General features: G+C 41.9%; 1 protein-coding gene across 2 annotated transcripts in view; it reads left to right on the top strand.

The window, feature by feature from the left end:
• The first annotated feature begins 448 nt into the window (after window positions 1–448).
• LOC115129559 (follistatin-related protein 5-like) overlaps window positions 449–18,158 on the top strand; it is a 180,327-nt gene continuing 162,617 nt past the window's right edge. For both annotated transcript variants that reach the window (XM_029660041.2, XM_029660042.2), the window contains exons 1-2: window positions 449–764; window positions 14,079–14,229. In XM_029660041.2, coding sequence (XP_029515901.1) covers window positions 583–764; window positions 14,079–14,229 — 333 coding nt within the window. In that variant the 5' untranslated portion in view covers window positions 449–582. The remainder of the gene's footprint in view (window positions 765–14,078; window positions 14,230–18,158) is intronic.

Genomic DNA, 18,158 nt, shown 5'->3' on the forward strand with positions numbered 1-18,158 from the left:
GAGATGAATTCATCTTAATTTACATTGAAGAGGTTATGTGTGCTTAGTAGAATAACTTGAAAGAATATGCCTTTATGACACTGTTCAGTTTATAAAAGGAAAGAAAAGTTGTACCAGCTGATAATGTGTATATCGATGAAAACATAGATTATTGCATTGGTATGTATTTGAAGGACCACCATATTTGTCATAACCTTGTCTGTTTGTGGATGACGCTTGCTTGCAGGACTTGACTGACGGATTTCAGTGACTCAAAATTCTAAACAGTGGGAAGGGTGACATTCGACAGACCCCAACTCTTTTCATCTCAGTCAAGGACAATTCATTCCAGTGGATGGGATCAGTCGAGGCAGATTGTTTGTCTTCACTTTCGCGCTGGAGATTACTGCTGGGCTTTTGATTGGTTATTCCTGTGACTGTATGTAAATCGGATCCGGACGCATCCAGTAGGTGGTGGCTTGTGCTTCAGTGGCACAGGAGACGATCCAGAGAGGTTAGACCCGCAGCTTCTAACGGAGCTGTCCACTCCTCTGGTGGTGCTGAACGTCAGAGATTCGCTCTTCGTAGCCTACCCGATGGTTGATGGTATTCGAAAAGGATTTACAGACTTCACGTTTACAAATTTATAGGCTATTGTGTGGATGTCGAGTTACAATCGGAGGATTTGATCGGACCAGTTTGACATATAGTTGTTGTGAACTACTGTTTAAAAAAACAATCTCGTTCGGATTATCCTTCTGGATGGTTTGCGTCTGGACATACAGGTAAAACACAATATACATAGATATTCATAGTGTTTATTTTGTTAAATAACACAAGTAAAAGGTGGAATGTGAATAGAAAAACAAACCATATTCCACTGAAAGTGCACCTTCCATAAAAGTGTTTCATTTAGCATCGAACTGCAGTTTAATCGACATCAAAGACAAATCCCTCCGTACAACTCTTCTCCATCACCGGAAATATGTCTATCTTATTCAAAGCATATATGTATCGGGGTTGGCATTTAGTTTACTTACTTGATAAAGCTAAGCTATGCTTTCTGAACTGTAGGCAATACAACTGCATCAGTTGATGGCAATGAAGTTGCGAGTGGAGTGCATGCTTTTTGTAAGTGCGCTATAAATGACTGCGCTGCTAGAATGCCGTGATGAGTAGCCTAGTTCTGAAACGAAATCAATATGTTTGGGAATGAATATATATATCTTTGGGAATGGCAGGGACGCTCCACTCCGGTGCCTAGTATTTAGTATTTAGCGTGTTATTCTTTAACAGGCTAATCCTTGTTACACTGTTAGCGGCGGAAGGATTACGGGATACTCGAGTTTTTTTTCCCACCCGCTCTCTCGCTGCGCGTGACTCGTTTGGCTTTATAGAGACTGCATGGACATTCGTTTTATTTGTAAATTCTCCGCTACTCTGAATGGCTGTGTACTGTATCTTCTCGAGCGTAGATGTAGGACTTTAGTCCCGTTAAGTCTTCAAGTCCGACTGGATAGTGTTATCGATTTGAATAAACTCCTACATTTTTAAAAAACTCTGAAATTGAATTCAAATGGACTATTTGTTGATAAATGGGTTGATTGGAGAAAATCTAACCAATGTGTTTTTGTATTGTCTGGCAGACCTAATGACCCCTTTACTTCTCTCAGGCCCCTTGCGATCCAAACTTGAAGATAACAGTCGTTAGAAACCTTCCATGTGAGAGGCACCTTGATTCACATTCATCTGAAGGTGCTGAATATGGACAACTTGCGTTCAACAGTCCCTCAACCAGTTGGGCTATTACTATTCAAGCATCGCCCATGCTGTCCACTCACCCTGTATCGATTAGATTTTTTTAAACATCAGAGGGGAACAACACCTCTTCTGTCTAAATCCGAGAGAATTTGACACACGCACACGCACACGTTGACATAAAAATGCTGTTAGCCAAGGCATTGATGGAATCCCCAACACAATACATTCCTCAGTAGACCGGCATAACCTGCAATAACAACGAAAATGCATATTTTACAATAACAATGGAGTGACTGATACCACATAAATCCATTGGAAATGTCACTATATGTAAATGGCTAAACTCCGACGTTCTGTACATTACCTTGGAAATAATGGATGACGCAGCGGGACTAGGCGGAGCCAAGTCCTTTTTCTGAGTTTATATTTCCAAGGTAACGTACAGAACCGAGGCGTTTCACCCGCTTATACCAAAGTTGCCAAAGAAAACAACATGAAAGTACACATTTACCGCTATCATTTAAAAAAAAAGCAAATTCATACTTTCTCATCTTTTTTTTGCTAGAGATGCAACCCAGTCGTTTGTTCGATTAGTTCGATATTTATGGACGCGACCCATTTGTCCGTTATTTATGTTCCGTTGCCATGCTCAGTGGCAACCTAGTGAATCTGGGCCGATTCCGGCTGAGAGTCGGGGCATTTGGATGAGAGTCAGACTCGGCCGACGTCATGTGGCCGGAGTCTGGGCCGCCTTCGGCAGTATTATTTATGGCTACTATGAGGGGATTGAGCTTGGGCCGATTCCGGTCTGAGTTATCTGGCCCAAATGTATAACTTGGTGTTTTGGCTGATTGTGGTTACTCTCCGGCAGATGATTACACGGGCTTCTTTATATAATTAACATTTCATTACTTATTTATTTTTCCATACTCTGTAATTGCTTTTGTGATAAAAACCCCCACAAAAAAACAATTTACATTACATTCTTTAAGAGTCCTGTTTAAGTAGTATTTTAGTATTTTGATACTTTATGCAGGGAAATTGATTAGCATTAAACTTTGTGGATGGGGCCAACTGAGTGGAGCAGCTGTCTAAGACACGGCATCGCAGCCAGCACGATACTAGTGCTGGCTGCTACTGGGAGACACATGAAGCGATGCACAATTGGCCCAGCATCGTCCAGGTTAGGGGAGGATTTGGCCGGCCGGGATAACCTTGTCCCATTGTGCTGTAGCGACTCCTGTGGCGGGCCAGGCGAATGACCGTGTCAGCGGTGTATAGTGTTTCATCCGACACATTGTTCATCCAACACATTGGTGCTGCTGGCTTCTGGGTTAAGCATGCATTGTGTCAAGAAGCAGTGTGGCTTGGCGGGGCTGTGTTTGAGGAGGCATGGCTCTCGACCTTCGCCCCTCCCGAGGCCGTACAGGAGTTGCAGCGATGGGACAAGACAATTGGATATGACGAAAAGAGGGTAAAAAATTAATAAATACAATAAAACATTTTTGGGGTGGATGGGTATAATTTGTATGTATAAAATGTATAATAGTAATATTTTAAATGACTAAATCGGGTAATTTTGTATACATTTATTTAAAATAGCATCGGGCCGCTTTTGGGGGGATTCCAGGTAGACGGCTGAATTCCGGTAGAAGGAAACTGCCCAATATACTTGGGCCGATTCTGGGCAGTTATTGATTTTAATTCCGGGCCGAGTCTGACACCCGATTCAATCAGTTCCGGAAGAGGGCCACTTCTGGGCCGATTCCTCATTGCTAGCTGGGAACGTATCCCTTGCTTGCTAGCTAGCCAGCTAGCTATGCTAACACGTTCACGATCTCTGCAGCCAGAATAACAGCAAAGTAGCCATTTCTATTGACATTAATTTGGATACATCCATAACAATGCCTGATTTTGCCTGACATAGCTAGAAAAGTTTGCCTTCTCGCCAGGACACCCGACAGTGTTCATTACGAGGAGATCGCACTGCATATCAAACACTAGGCTAGAAGCCTGCTAAATACTTTGTCGCTAGCAAACCTGCCAAAATGGCTACCGAATTAAAAAATATCACTTGCTGAAAACAGCTGGTGAAACTAGAAACGTGGGAGGATTTGACAGCATAGCGTCACTTGCGTCATGACTGCAACTGTAGGGAGCAGAGAAATTCATGTTCATCACTCACAATGTTACATCATCAGATGCTCCAAAAAGATGTCTCTGCAAAACACAAATCAATAGCTAACTAGCAAAGTTTTTCCTCGTTGGATCTGCGTTTACAATGTATCCAATTTCGGTTTGTGTAGTTGTTGGTTTAGCTTTCTGTAACTTTGTAGCAAGTATGGTCTGCATGTGTAGGCACATATTGCGTCATGATTGCAAGGTGTCCCGATATCTTTTCCAACGGTCCCGTTATCTGGTTTTAATTCATGTTCATTCTAGATAGCCCTTCTTGCCAATCAGAAATGAGAATTCAACAATGCTGTGGTATAAGAATAATAAGAATATATGATAGCTAGGCCACACTGAATCCCATGCATTACAAACAGACATGAATACTTTATCTGGGCCTGTTAATGCCTGGTTTAATAAACCAACCAAAACTGCAAGCCTCACCATCTGCCACTCCAGGCAGACTCAACCAAATGATTTTGAGCCCAGGTGTGATTACAAAACCTTTCAGCCAAACATTATCCAACTCAGTAGGACATTTTCTATTTGAAAGAGGCATTTTTCACACGTTTTATTTTCCGACCTAAATGTACCCAATTAAATTTGTTTAGCAACAGGTATGAGATTGTGCCGGGGGAAAAGGTTCTCATATTAACGGAACAGCAGGAATTAATGTGCACTCCGCCTCTCATTACAATGACTTCAAGCACCCTGGGGACCGAATCGACGCGTGCTCATTTGCTAGACAAAGTGGCTTAATTCTTTCTGTCCTATTGTTACAATTTAAAAAGGAAAAACTATCCTAGATCAGCACTTCTATTTTGAAATGTATGAATACAGCCCCTGGAAAATGGATTAAGATTAGATTGAGATTAGAGAGCAGACAGAGGTACTCTGGCAATGTGTTGCACATATATTGGTGTTGGAAAGGTAATGGATGAAATATGAATGGAATACCACAGTGTTGGAGTAAACGTTTTGTAAATACTTGTATTATACTGTACCCTGATCCTCAATGCTTAATCTGTCTGGGAAACATGCCAAAGTGATTAGGTTTGAGGGGTTAGGGGTCAATTGGGAATTTAGCACTTGTTGTGATTGATTGCAGCAGAGTCCTCAGTTCTAGTCATGTCTGGCAAATCTACGTTAGTGAACAGCGTGTTGGGACAGGCGTTTGGGTTTGATTTGGGATTCACCACTATTCATGGCTATAGCTATTTTATGGGCTGTGAGAAATATCTTATCGACTTTGAATGGCTTTGTCTCCATTAGGTCTATGATACCAGTGAACACACAGACAGTGGGCTAGTCTAGCCTAATATTGCTAATGTAGCACAAATAGAGGGGTAGCTACAGACGAGGGCGTTTACAATCTTGTTAACATGTTAGCACTTAGCTTAGTGAGTGATTAGGAACAATTGTAATAGTATGGTTCAATATTTCTTGTTTTTCATTTAAAGTGCACTTCATCGTGGCACAGCAATGTTATATGCCCATAGTGTGGATTTTTGCCATTTTGCCTGAATCTCAGCCATGGCAAAACACTTTCATTAGTGTAACAGTATCGCCATTTGAAAGATACATTACGGATGTAAACGTGATATGTATAATATAGGTGCTCAAGCTGTTTGCTGTGGGCAGTACTGTCACGTGTACTCCCTCTCCGGCCTCTAGGTCATCAGGCTGCTGTCACCATCTTCAAGCGCACCAGCGCCTCAAGACACTCACCTGGACTCCATCCTATCCTTCATTATCTTCCCTATATCTGTCTCTCCCCTTGGTTCTTTCCTCAGGTGTTATTGACTCAGTTTCATGTCGGTGCGTTGTTTGTGTTTTGTGTTTATTGTTTTGTTTCTTTATTAGAACAGTCACTCCCGATACTTGCTTCCCGACTCTCAGCCCGCTCGTTATAAGGACCGTGTCTTTAACGCTGTGGGGTTGATCCTTCTGGTCTTAAAGACAGATGGTCAGGTCACTTATCTAGTTCATCAACAGGGTGGTTGAGGGTTAACGGGTTAACGGGTTATCACAAGCTCGCCCACTGTAGCTGTGTGGTAATCCTGTGTGTACAGCAGAGAGTGTGTGTGTGTGTGTGTGTGTTCATGCCAAAGTATGTGGGGTTACGGGGTTTGAGATCAAAACACTAAGTGTTATTGTCTTTGTGGTTTGCTCTCTGGTTATTATGTGGGAGGAGTCTGCCCATGCATTGCACTTTAATGGACACACAGGTCACAGTTCGCCCCACATCACAGCATTGGCCAAGTGTGTCAACATTGTTCTGGCCCTCCTTAGATAACATCACTGTGTTAATGTAATGTTGTGTAGCGATTGAGGAAAGCCCTGCTTCTATTGCCCTGAGATTTCACATTCGTTTCATTGTCCAGTTCTTCAGTTCTTCTCTCAGCTATAGTTATAGAGAGAATGTCATGGGATTTTCTTGTATCTACAGTACAATATTTAAGTGATAATGCCGGAAAAGTTGGTGTTTGGAGGATATATTGGCACGGGTGTTGTTAGGCCTGAAACGATGTAGAAGCCAATAATATATCCCCCATAATGCTTCTCAGGCATTATCACTTTTATACAACGGGTTACCACCATATTCAAATAACGATTGACATATTTTAATGATTTTTTTTATTTTGATTCATTTATTCATACTGTTTCATCCTTCCACAAGATATAGTTCCGACACAAATCTAGGGCTGGTATCCAAGCTGGCTGGACGTTCTTTCTATCAGTTTGGTTGCTAGAGTCACGACCCAGTCGTTCTGTATTTTTGTTCTGTTTATATGGACGCGACCCAGTCGTTTGTTCTAAATGCTCCATTTGCCATACTGGCTGGAAATGTTCTTATCCCTTGCTTACTAGCTAGCCAACTATGACTAACTTATAGTCACGTCAAAAAGTGCAGCCAGAATAACAGCAAAGTAGCTGCATTTGCATAGGTTTAAGCTGTTTTCTAGAGACATTTATTTGGATACATCCATAACAATGAGCTAATGAGGCTCGATTTCACCTGGTATAGAAATGGGCTCACTCTTCAAGACACTGTTGTTCAGAGCAGCTAGCCAACAACACAACTAACACAATCACTTCAATCTGAAGCTGGAAAGACTGCAAACCAACTGCACTTGGTTTCGTTTGACCTTTTTTTCAATTGATATTTCTTTGTATATATCCATAAAAATGATACCAGCGGATTCATGATTTAGAGTGACTGAGAAACGTTGCCTGCTTGTCTGTCTCGTCCTGACTCCCTTCACGTTCATTACTATGGGACAGTTGGAGATCGAATGTCAGAGAGACAGACAGCAAGGTTTATACAAATCTCCGCTGTTGAAAACTCAATGTTAGTCTAAAATAAATGTGAGATAATGTCTAGATTAATTTTATAGTGGTGTAGAAGTTTATAAATTGCTTGACTGGGCTGATGAGATGGTGGATTGCGCGGTCAAATGGAACAGAGTAAATAGGCATTTTAATATAATAGATTTAGACGGTGGTAACTTGTGGAATAGGCACCGGCTGGAATGCTGTTTTAACCAATCAGCATTCAGGATTAGAACCACCATTGTATAAATGAGCATAGATGATTGCAACGATCCCACTGGAGGCGTGACATACATTCATTCCTTTGATACATGGATTGTTATTGTTCCCAAGGCCAGTGACTGAAAACGTTATTACAGGTGGTTGTCCAAAGCCAGTTGAATAATGCAACACTCTCTGAGGATAAATTGGGTTACATTTGAATAATTAATAGCAAGTCATTGATCACAGTGTAAGACCAAGAAAAGGTAGCCTTGCTAGATCAAAGAAAGACTGCCAGTCTGGTCGTACACTGAGGGGAACACACCTTGTTGGATGTTCTCGAAAATGATTAGCTAGAAACCTTTGAAAAGCGCCCGGGCTTGGAAGTCCCACTGAGAGCAAAGCAGACAGCTAACTTGGAAAACACTGGAGACTCATTACAGTGCAATGAGTGACCGGCTGAACTCTCTTTTACCTCTTAACTCCTACAGGCTATGAGGCAGCCATATTGTTTTTGTCTTTTTTCGCCCACTTGTCACCAATAAAACCCTCTCTCAAAAAGCAAACCATGGGGAGTTTTATTATTCTAAATGGCTTGTAGTGCATTCATATCCAGTGCCATAAAGTATAATGAGACTTCTAGTGCTTTTATAAAAAATTGAATTGACGGTAATGCCTTGTTGTCTGTTGATGCATTCTGCTGGTGGTGCTGAGAGCTGAGAGACAGTCACTGCTGAGCCTCTCAATCATTGAAATCCCACATTTCATTTTCAAGTGTTTATCTTCTCAGGATATGGACTTCCTAGGATGATTTATAAGGGATTACGTTTTAAGAGTGATTTAGTTCGGAGGGTTTTGTCGCCAGAGTGTTACGTGTTGATGTGATCTAAGCATTCATCTGTGCTGGTTTATTTTAATACATTTGACATTTTAGTAATTTAGCAGACACTCTTATCCAGAGCGACATACAATTTCTGCATTCATCTTAAGATAAAGATATGTGGCACAACCACACATCACAGTCATAGTACGTAGATGTTTCCTCAAAGTAGCTATCAGCAAAGTCAGAACTAGTAAGGGGGGAAAAAGTCAAGTACGAGTGTTCGTTTTTATTTTACTTGGAGAATAGACGGTAACTTTAGTTCATGTAAGGATACTGTAAACAGTTCTATTTATCTGTAAGAATGTTTTTGTTGTTGTATGTGCAGTTGATAGAAGGCTGGCTTTCTTGACAGGCAGGCAGGCAGGCAGGCAGGCACTCCCCCAACAGGCATATATTTAGGGGGAAAGATACAACACACAAAGCATAAGTTCAAAGCTCAATGGGATCACATTTAATTGGGATGGATACCTGAATGAAACCAGATAACAGCCTCATAAAAGGATTTGGGATAATAAATAATTATGATGCAACATGTAGACGACAAATGTACACAAGGGCCTAACTCCTCGCTCATTTGTTATCTGGTGGTGCGAGCGTGCTCCAGCGTTATCCGCCTGGCTAATTTGTTATCTGGTGGTGCGAGCGTGCGCCGGCGTTTGCCGCCTGGCTCATCTGTTATCTGGTGGGGCGAGCGTGCGCCGGTGTTATCCGCCTGGCTCATCTGTTATCTGGTGGGGGCGAGCGTGCGCCAGTGTTATCCGCCTGGCTCATCTGTTATCTGGTGGGGGCGAGCGTGCGCCGGTGTTATCCGCCTGGCATTTGGAAGCTGTGTTCCTTGTGTAATGAGTCAGGGATATTTATCAGCTGTTCGGTGTCCACTTTAGGACACCCTAAGCCCTAGCCCCTCAGAGGGTGAGGCCTTTTTCGTGAAGGTTAAGGCCTTTTAGGACATCCTTGGCCTCAAGCCTCACAGCTAACCCCTCACAAAGGGTGGTGAGAGGGCGAGCGTGCAACGCTGTTCCATCCATCGGGCATTTGGAGGCTTTGTTCCTCACAAGGAGGGGTGAGGGGTGAGGCATGAGGCTGGAGGTTGAGGGTGTCCTACATCTGTCCCTAGGCCAGGATTAGTCTTCTGGTTCCTCTCTTATCCTTTTAAGATGGGCACGTGACCAACAGTTTACATGGCTTTCGTCATGTGACCACTGCTAGACTTACTGGAAAGACGTTGATAATTGCCCTCTAGGTAGAGGGGGGGGAAAAATAATAAATAAATATGTTTTATTGTCACATACACCAGATACGTAGGTGCAGTAAAATGTGTTGTTTTACAGGGTCAGACATAGTGGTATGGTGTCCCTGGAGCAAATTAGGCATAAGTGCCTTCCTCTAGACCACATCGACAGACTTTTCACCTCGTCGGCTCGGGTATTCAAGCCAGTGACGTTTTGGTTACTGGCCCAACCCTCTAACCGCTAGGCTACCTGCCACCCTCAGGGATAGTCTATATGTGTCTATGTCCCCAATTGAAAATAATACTACAGTTTATAATAGAATACTACATTACTTACTATAGAATTCGGTAGTAAACTGCAGTATACTGTAGAACACTATACTGCATACTGTAGTATCCCAAGATCATGTGTATTACTTACTATAGAATGTTGTACTATACTGTAGAATACTATAGTAAATACTACTTTATTATCCCCCAAAAAATACACTGTAGTAAATACTACAGTAATGTCTGCAAAAACACTACACTTTTTTAAAAACTATAGTGAATACTACAGTATTTAATTTGGATATACCCTTCACATTCCCCTCACCCTTATCTCGATTTGTGCAACTCATAAGAGAGAAACATACATGCTAAGAATAGATCATATTGTGTTCCAAACAGGTTATAGAAAGGAGCAGAAACGCTGGGCTTGGAAATGTTACATTTGAGTTCCGTCAGTGTAGTTTTCTTGATGCAGTATAAGGGAGGCAACACAAACCACTTAATGCAGTGTCTGATGAAGATCAGAGAAGGATTGTACCTTCGATGTTACGTGGGACCATAACTATTGAGAGTTGTTTCGTCTTCTGCAGCATCAAAACGTTATAATTACACCGTTTAAAACATCCCAGATGTGCCCCCCGTCTTGTTCAGATTACTGACAATCTAAAGGCTGCAACTGGGCCGAATCCGCATTAGTTGTCAGAGAATACGAGTCAGGCTTTGAAAGCAACACATCCCACGAGAGGGACACTATTTCTACCCATAGACTCAAATAAACATGTTGTCATGTCCATGGAAATGAATAGTTTCCAAGTAACAATGACATGTCAACATGGAAATGTTCTATTTTACTCCGCAATGCTTTTTATTTTTGGAAATATATTGAGATATTTGAGGCTCATGTTTTTTCCATATGTAGTCAGGGGGACACATTGGTATTGGTGTAGACTTCCCATAGGAACCATGCATACATTGCCTAGAGGCTGCAATTTGCAACACATGATCTATCTCGCAAGTATATGGTATGTGGCAAAGTAATTATGCTAAGCAACCATATGAGTTATATATGTTCTGTATGTTCTGCCTGGTGGAGTGTGAAAAATATGAAATGAAGGAACAGACAATTTGCAGGTAGGCTAAATGAAATCATTGGATTTCCGCTGTGAAGTAGGTTTGCTGATAGACACACAAGAGAAGTATGGGCACCATAATCGGGAAATATAGTATTTTTTCCCCCCACATCTGTGAATATCAGTGGGTTTATTGTCTGTCTTCTATGTGTAGGTTGTTAGGAGAGAGAACAAGACACCAAAATAAGCTCAACTCCTGTGAGAGTTACAAAGTTAAGAGCACAGCGGTAGGGCAAAAGGCTCGGTGTTGCTTTGAAACTGAAGGATCTCTCCCATCCTTTTATCTGTGTTAGGCTACAATGCAGTCAGGCAGACGGCAGTAAGAGAAGTGCCACGATAACTTTCGGAAAGAAGACACAGGATCTTGTTTGTGTGGCAGACACACAGCACAGCAGATGTTTCCAATGTGGAAGACGTCTTGGAGACAGACAGCAGTAACTCCAACCTGGAAATTGATCCACACAGAAATACGGCTGAGCATGCTTAAAGAGGTCTGCTTTTGCACCTGGGGGTTTGCATCTGTTTAAATGTCGAAAATATGAGTGGGGAGGAGTAGGAGTGTAGAGCACTGGAACTGGGCAACTTATTTTCCTGGTCAGGTCACATGGTCAAGACATTCTCTCTAGTCATCACACAAAACACAACTGCACACGTAGATCAACATGTAGTATATGAAGTCAGGTTCACTTAGAAGGCAATCCGCCAGTCAAACAAATGCCATTGCCTCTTTGTATTTAACTAGGCAAGTCATTTAAGAAGATAGTCTTATTTACAATGACGGCCTACACCGGCCAATTGTGCGCCACCCTATGGGACTCCCAATCACAACTGGTTGTGATACAGCCTGGATTTGAACCAGGGTGACTGTAGTGACACCTCAGGCATTGAGATGCAGTGCCTTTGACCGCTGCGCCACTCGGGAGCCCAGCTCTTAGTAATGTCGATGGAAGGTAACCTCCCTCTGTGTTTTACAAGTCTCAAACCGCATGTGCCATACCGCCCCTTTCAGTCTCTCTCCCTTTGCTCCCCACGCAAACACCCACTGCTCTGATGCAGCCCCTTTGCTCCCCACGCAAACACCCACTGCTCTGATGCAGGCCCTTTGCTCCCCACACAAACACCCACTGCTCTGATGCAGCCCCTTTGCTCCCCACGCAAACACCCACTGCTCTGATGCAGCCCCTTTGCTCCCCACGCAAACACCCACTGCTCTGATGCAGCCCCTTTGCTCCTCACGCAAACACCCACTGCTCTGATGCAGCCCCTTTGCTCCCCACGTAAACACCCACTGCTCTGATGCAGCCCCTTTGCTCCCCACGCAAACACCCACTGCTCTGAAGCCTTGCGATGCTGTCTCTCAAATGCATCCCCCTTGGTTGATTTAAAAGCAGATGTGGGTTTTACTTGAAAAGGTTTGCACTTCGTTTGCCATCTTTGTGGAAGAAATCAAATGTTAATGAAGTTGGGACAGCTGTACTTTCATTGGGCATAAAAAGAAATAAAATGATCTTATTCAAACCCAAGCCCTCTAACAAATGTATTGGTTCAGTCAGTAATACACTTGATATTATACTGCACAAACCAGTGGCGTACAGCGAGAATGATCCATACTGCCATGATGATTCATTTAATATATCAATGAATCCTCTAACCAGCAACCACAGTGTTACCATATCATCACTAAGTTATGAGTATCAAGGGATATACAGGCTTCTGCAACATATTATGACATTGGTGGCAGATGAAGTGAGTCTCCCCCACAATAATTTATTATTATCATTGTATATTGATGTATGTTCTCCACTGCAAAACATGACAGTAGGAAAATAAATATACATTCACAATGATATGCCTCAGTCTGTGACACAAGATCCAAAATAAATGCCGTTCCATTTAACAATTCGACACCAGTGGGAAACAGTAGATTTTGATGCCACTGGCAGATCTAGACCTGGGTTCAAATACTATTTAAATCTTTCATATACTTTTAGCGTTTTCTTTAGCCTGCCTGGAGTGTCATATGGGTGGGGTTTACACTGGCTACTGTTCTAGTGGTTCCATTGCACCAGACAAGCTCAGTCAAGCCCAACTAATGTATTCAAAATGATCTCACATAGTATTTGAACCCAGATCTGCTCTGTCCTCAAACAACAGAGAAAGAGTGGCATCGTCAGCACAGGGACCAGCAAGTGCAGAGGAAGCCAACAAGTCACAGGCACACAGTATGAACACTTCCTTGTCTTACTACAGCCGATTTTGGTGACACATTGTTTTTGTGAATTTGACCCTTCACCTATGGGAACAAGCATTGCCAGTGTTGTCGAGATATGTCTACTACTCAGAGCAACCGGAGAGCGGGGTCACACCCACGGTGTCAGTTGTCCTACGCTTGCAGTGTGAGGAGGACTTTAAAGCAGAAAAAGGAGAGGCGGAATTGTAGACCGGTAACTCCAACGCGTGTTGTCTTTCCATGTTTCCCGCATTATCTGGGCCACAGAAATAGCTTTTTAAGGAAATGATGACTGTTTCTCAATGATGTTTGTTTAATTGGCACCGTGCCAAGGTCGAACTTGTTTTCACACCGTGTAATGGATAATTGAAGGAGAGTTATATTCAGTGTGGCGTTATTGCTTTAATAGATAGGAGCCCTTTTCCAGTGTGATGTATTCACTGCCACTATACCTTATGCAAATAGCATTTGGATGTAACTGATGAAAAGGATTGAATTAAGCCATACTTTCTGTCTCACAGTTGAGTTGATTGTATTGGAAGTTGTACTGCTGTACAGCTACCTAATTAATGTTTAATTAATGCAAAATCACCGCCTTAATGATCCTAATACATTGACTCCTTTGCCTTCCTTTATCTTTACTTTCTCTTGATGCCCATTTCCATTTAATTGATTCCAAAGCAGATCTGATCTTTTTTTGCTGATCCTGAGGCACTTATTGATAGCATTAGTTTAAACCAACGACAGATTTGTAGTGTCCATTGTCTACGCTAATAGCCCCTTGGTTAATGTATGGTCTCAGCCCCTCAACTGATATTGAACTGCAGCCACGTGGAAGGGTTCTGCCGAACTGCTCACTATTTTTTTGCATTTTTTTGTTGTTGACAGGAACAGACCAATGAGGACATCCAGATGGTGCTCGCTGGCGTTCTTGTTGGGAGTGGTCTCCCTCGGAGTGGGGGTCATTGAGGGGAGACCGGGCAAGGAGGAGGGATTCGGTCCGCCACCTTATCGACCTGTCATGAGGTTCCGACATAAGGTATTGATTTCCTTCCTCTTCCATTAGCCTTTTCGTAACAAGAGATCTCTGCAGCGTTGCCAATTATGAAGCTAATCACAATGGAGTTTTCCCAGAGTGCATTGAGCAACTTTGTAAAAAAAAAAAAATTTGGGCTCACAAAAATACAGTGATTTATTACTGGTGTTTTGCCAGGGAGACTTGAGCATCAAGTTAACATAACATAACATTTTGAAATTTAGGGGAGGAGAAGGGGAAGTTATCAGAGGGGGCATTAATGCTAAAAGTGAATTGCCTTTTTAGAAAAACGTACAAGTTGAAAGTGTAATTGAACATTTATCGTCTCGACAGCGCAGGCCTAGCTCTGCAAGCACAATCAGATTCCAAGAAAAAAGTATTACCAAAGCACTAACAAGCTTTCTCTCTCCCCCACTCTCTCTTTCATACTTACAACGACGAGGGTTGTGCGATATCCACATTACGCAATAGATCAATTATGTCCAATTGTAATGGATTATACTTTGGCAAAGGAAACCGTTTGATGGGCACACGCACGCTCTTTTGTCTGCAGGCAATTGTGTGTGTGTGTGTGTGTGTGTGTGTGTGTCCCCGAACACACATTTACTGTAAATCCCCCATGCATTGGAATACACTCTCCTCAGCCTCTCTGTAAGCACAGAGATAAAAACTTGCCCATTGATTTCCATATTATACCCCATTACTTTGAGCCAGTCTTCTGCCATCTCCAAATAGAGCCTTTATCCTTTTTCTGCTTAGAGATTCTTTCAATTAGCTTAATTCATGTTGGCATGTGAATAAAAAAAAGAGAAACAATGGTCATTTTAAGCCCAGGATCAGTGTTGATTATGACATTGTGTGAGAGAGAACAAGAGTAAGAGAGAGAGAGAGAGAGAGAGAGAGAGAGAGAGAGAGAGAGAGAGAGAGAGAGGAAGTAGGAGGACAGATGGTGTGAACAGAACTTGAGACCGGCTAGTCGGCTACCCTGCGCCAGAGGCTGGAAGCTGTCTGTAGACCGACTCGAAGGTCACATTGGCATGGGAATGTTAAAAAAATAGCCTAATATTGGCAATGTTTTCATTAATGTGGAACATGTTGTGTTCAGAGTGGCTTAGGAAAAATACAAGTATGGACAGTTCTGGGCATCGCTGTGCTGCTTTTTTTGAGACACAATTATTTATAGAAGTGGTGCCAACGCATATGCAAATGCCTTTACATTTGTTACATTGATTTAGACAAGGTCACACGTGTATCTTCAAGTAGGAACGGACTCTAATCTACACTCTTCCAAAAAAAGGTGCTAAGCAGAACCATATAGGGTTCTTTGGTTTGTCCCTGGAGTGGAACCCTTTTTGGTGCTGGTTAGAACCCTTTGCAGAGTTTTTTTTTAACCTAAAACCCTCTATGAAGGGTTCTTCAAAGAACCCCCTGTAAATGGTTCTACCTAGAACTCTATGAAGGGTTCTTCTCTATGAATAGTTCCACCAGACTTATTAGCCTTTAAAATTAAACTCTTTATGACAATACATTACATACAGTGCATTTGGAAAGTATTCAGACCCCTGAACTTTTTCCACAATTTGTTACGTTACAGCCTTATACTAAAAGGGATTTTTTTTCCCTCGTCAATCTTCACACAATACCAGATAATGACAAAGCAAACATAGGTTTTTAGAAATGTCACATTTGTGACCGACCGACTCGATTCGGTCTTACGTAGCAACATTTGAAATTGTGTTTATTTTATTTTATATTGAATAAAAGTAGAATCAGCCCTATAAAATGGTATATCATACACTACAGTTGAGGAACGATGGGAAAGTAATTCTGCTTTGAAAGTTGATAAACTTGTAAACTCACTTTTGAGAAAATGAGCTCCACCCATCTCTTTAAGGATTCATATGTGAGGCTATGTACTAAACGACCAATGATTTCAAGACTAAAGGCTGGTTTATACTATGGGTGTGTTCGTAAATTTAATCTGGAGGGCAGAGAGTGTGCTCTGGGCGTTCGTAAACGGTCTCGGAGCGTTCAGAGCGCACACTGGATGCTCTGGCTGAGGAGTAGAGTTGATCCGAGCGTACTGACCTAACAACAGCAGTCGAGCACCCAAGCTAACTGGCTATCGTTGGCTAGCTTGCTAACTACTCCCAGACACAAATGAGAGAACAGCTCACTCTGACCATTTTACTCGCCCTAGCAGAGCTGGTTAGGCTGTTTAAAAAAAAATGTTATTCAGAGCGTTGGTGACTGCAACGGTGCTGCTGGCAACAATTGAATTACTTTTTTTGCCAGCTTTTACTGACACCGGCCATATTCAACAGGTTTTTGAGCGTTAGTAAATTCGTCAGTTATTCTGCGCTCTGGCACACAGACGAGAGTGCTCTGAAAAGGGAGTAGATAGCCAAAGCGAATTTACCAGCTACGTCTATCAACTGTCGCAGTGACATTATAAATATTCTCTTGAAAAATCTTTCAACGTCCATTTATTTTCTAAAGCAAGCAGTGTATATTTTCCTACACTCTTAAAAATAAAGGTGGAAGTTGGATCCAAATAAAGTTTTTAAGAACGATTCCTTATGGGATCCATTTTATGGTCTCTGAAGAACCATAAATGGGATGGTTCTTTGAAGAACGCTACACAAATCCAAAGCCAGAAATGTTTTGGTCCTCCAGGCCTGGAATTGAATAGCCCTGCTGTAGGCTTTAAAGCGGCAATCAGTAGTTAAAACCATAACAAAGTGCTTCCCTACCCCTGTTTTGGTAAAACGCAGAGGGATGAGGCTGGTGAAATTGAACCACTCACAAATTCATAGGTAGAGCTACGGATGCGAGGACTGACAGAACATTATATAGATAGCTTGAACCATGTTTTGAGGCTGTACAGTGGATTCGGAAAGTACTCAGACCCCTTGACTTTTTCCACATTGTTACATTGCAGCCGTATTAAAAAATGGATTCAATTATTCACACAATCTACACACAATACCCCATAATGACAAAGCAAAAAAACTTTTGTTGTTGACATTTTTGCAAATGATTTAAAAATAAAATACAGAAATACCATATTTACATAAGAATTCAGACCCTTTGCTATGACACTCGAAATGGAGGCGCATCCGGTTTCCATTGATTAACAGCTTGACTGGAGTCCACCTGTGGTAAATTCAATTGATTGGACATGATTTGGAAAGGCACACACCTGTCTATAAAAGGTCATGAGGTCGAAGGAGTTGTCCGCAGAACTCCGAGACAGGATTGTGTCGAGGCACAGATCTGGGGAAGGGCAACAAAGAATTCCTGCAGCATTGAAGGTCCCCAAAAACACAGTGGCCTCTTTCATTCTTAAATGAAATGTAGCAACTGCAGATTGCTCCTAAGCTTTTTTTGCATATTTCTCAATTTTAGAGTTACCAGTACCACCCATGGCTGTGTTTGCTAGTGACAGAGACACGGTTGTTGCATGAACAAATTTTTACTAAATGAGATCGTAGTTTAATATGTTGTCATTAAAATGGTATTATTTAAGAGAATACAACACATATTTTGAGGGCCTAGTTTTACCCTAACACAATGTCTTGAAACACGTAGTTTACAGGCCTCAGCAGGCATGCAAGTCACATTACGCTGGCTTTTAAAGTGATGTGTAATTCCTACGAGAATCCAGCCAAGAGTTTGGAAAACCAACATTTAGAATTTTTATTCACCTGAATTCAGAATGACTAGGACATGAGACTGACTACCTTAAACATCTCAACTGGAACAACCACTTCAGTAACGGGTGCAATAAAGTCCAAGTAACAGATTACATTTTTTTTACAGTATATTCCAGTAGCAAAAGATGAATTATTAATCAATCAATGTAAATACAAAACATTGATATTGAAACTAACAATTCTAAAAATCTATCTGCAGTAGAGCATGCTGGGAAA

This window comes from Oncorhynchus nerka, linkage group LG5 (assembly GCF_034236695.1).
Source record: "Oncorhynchus nerka isolate Pitt River linkage group LG5, Oner_Uvic_2.0, whole genome shotgun sequence".
Taxonomy (NCBI): Eukaryota; Metazoa; Chordata; class Actinopteri; order Salmoniformes; family Salmonidae; genus Oncorhynchus; species Oncorhynchus nerka.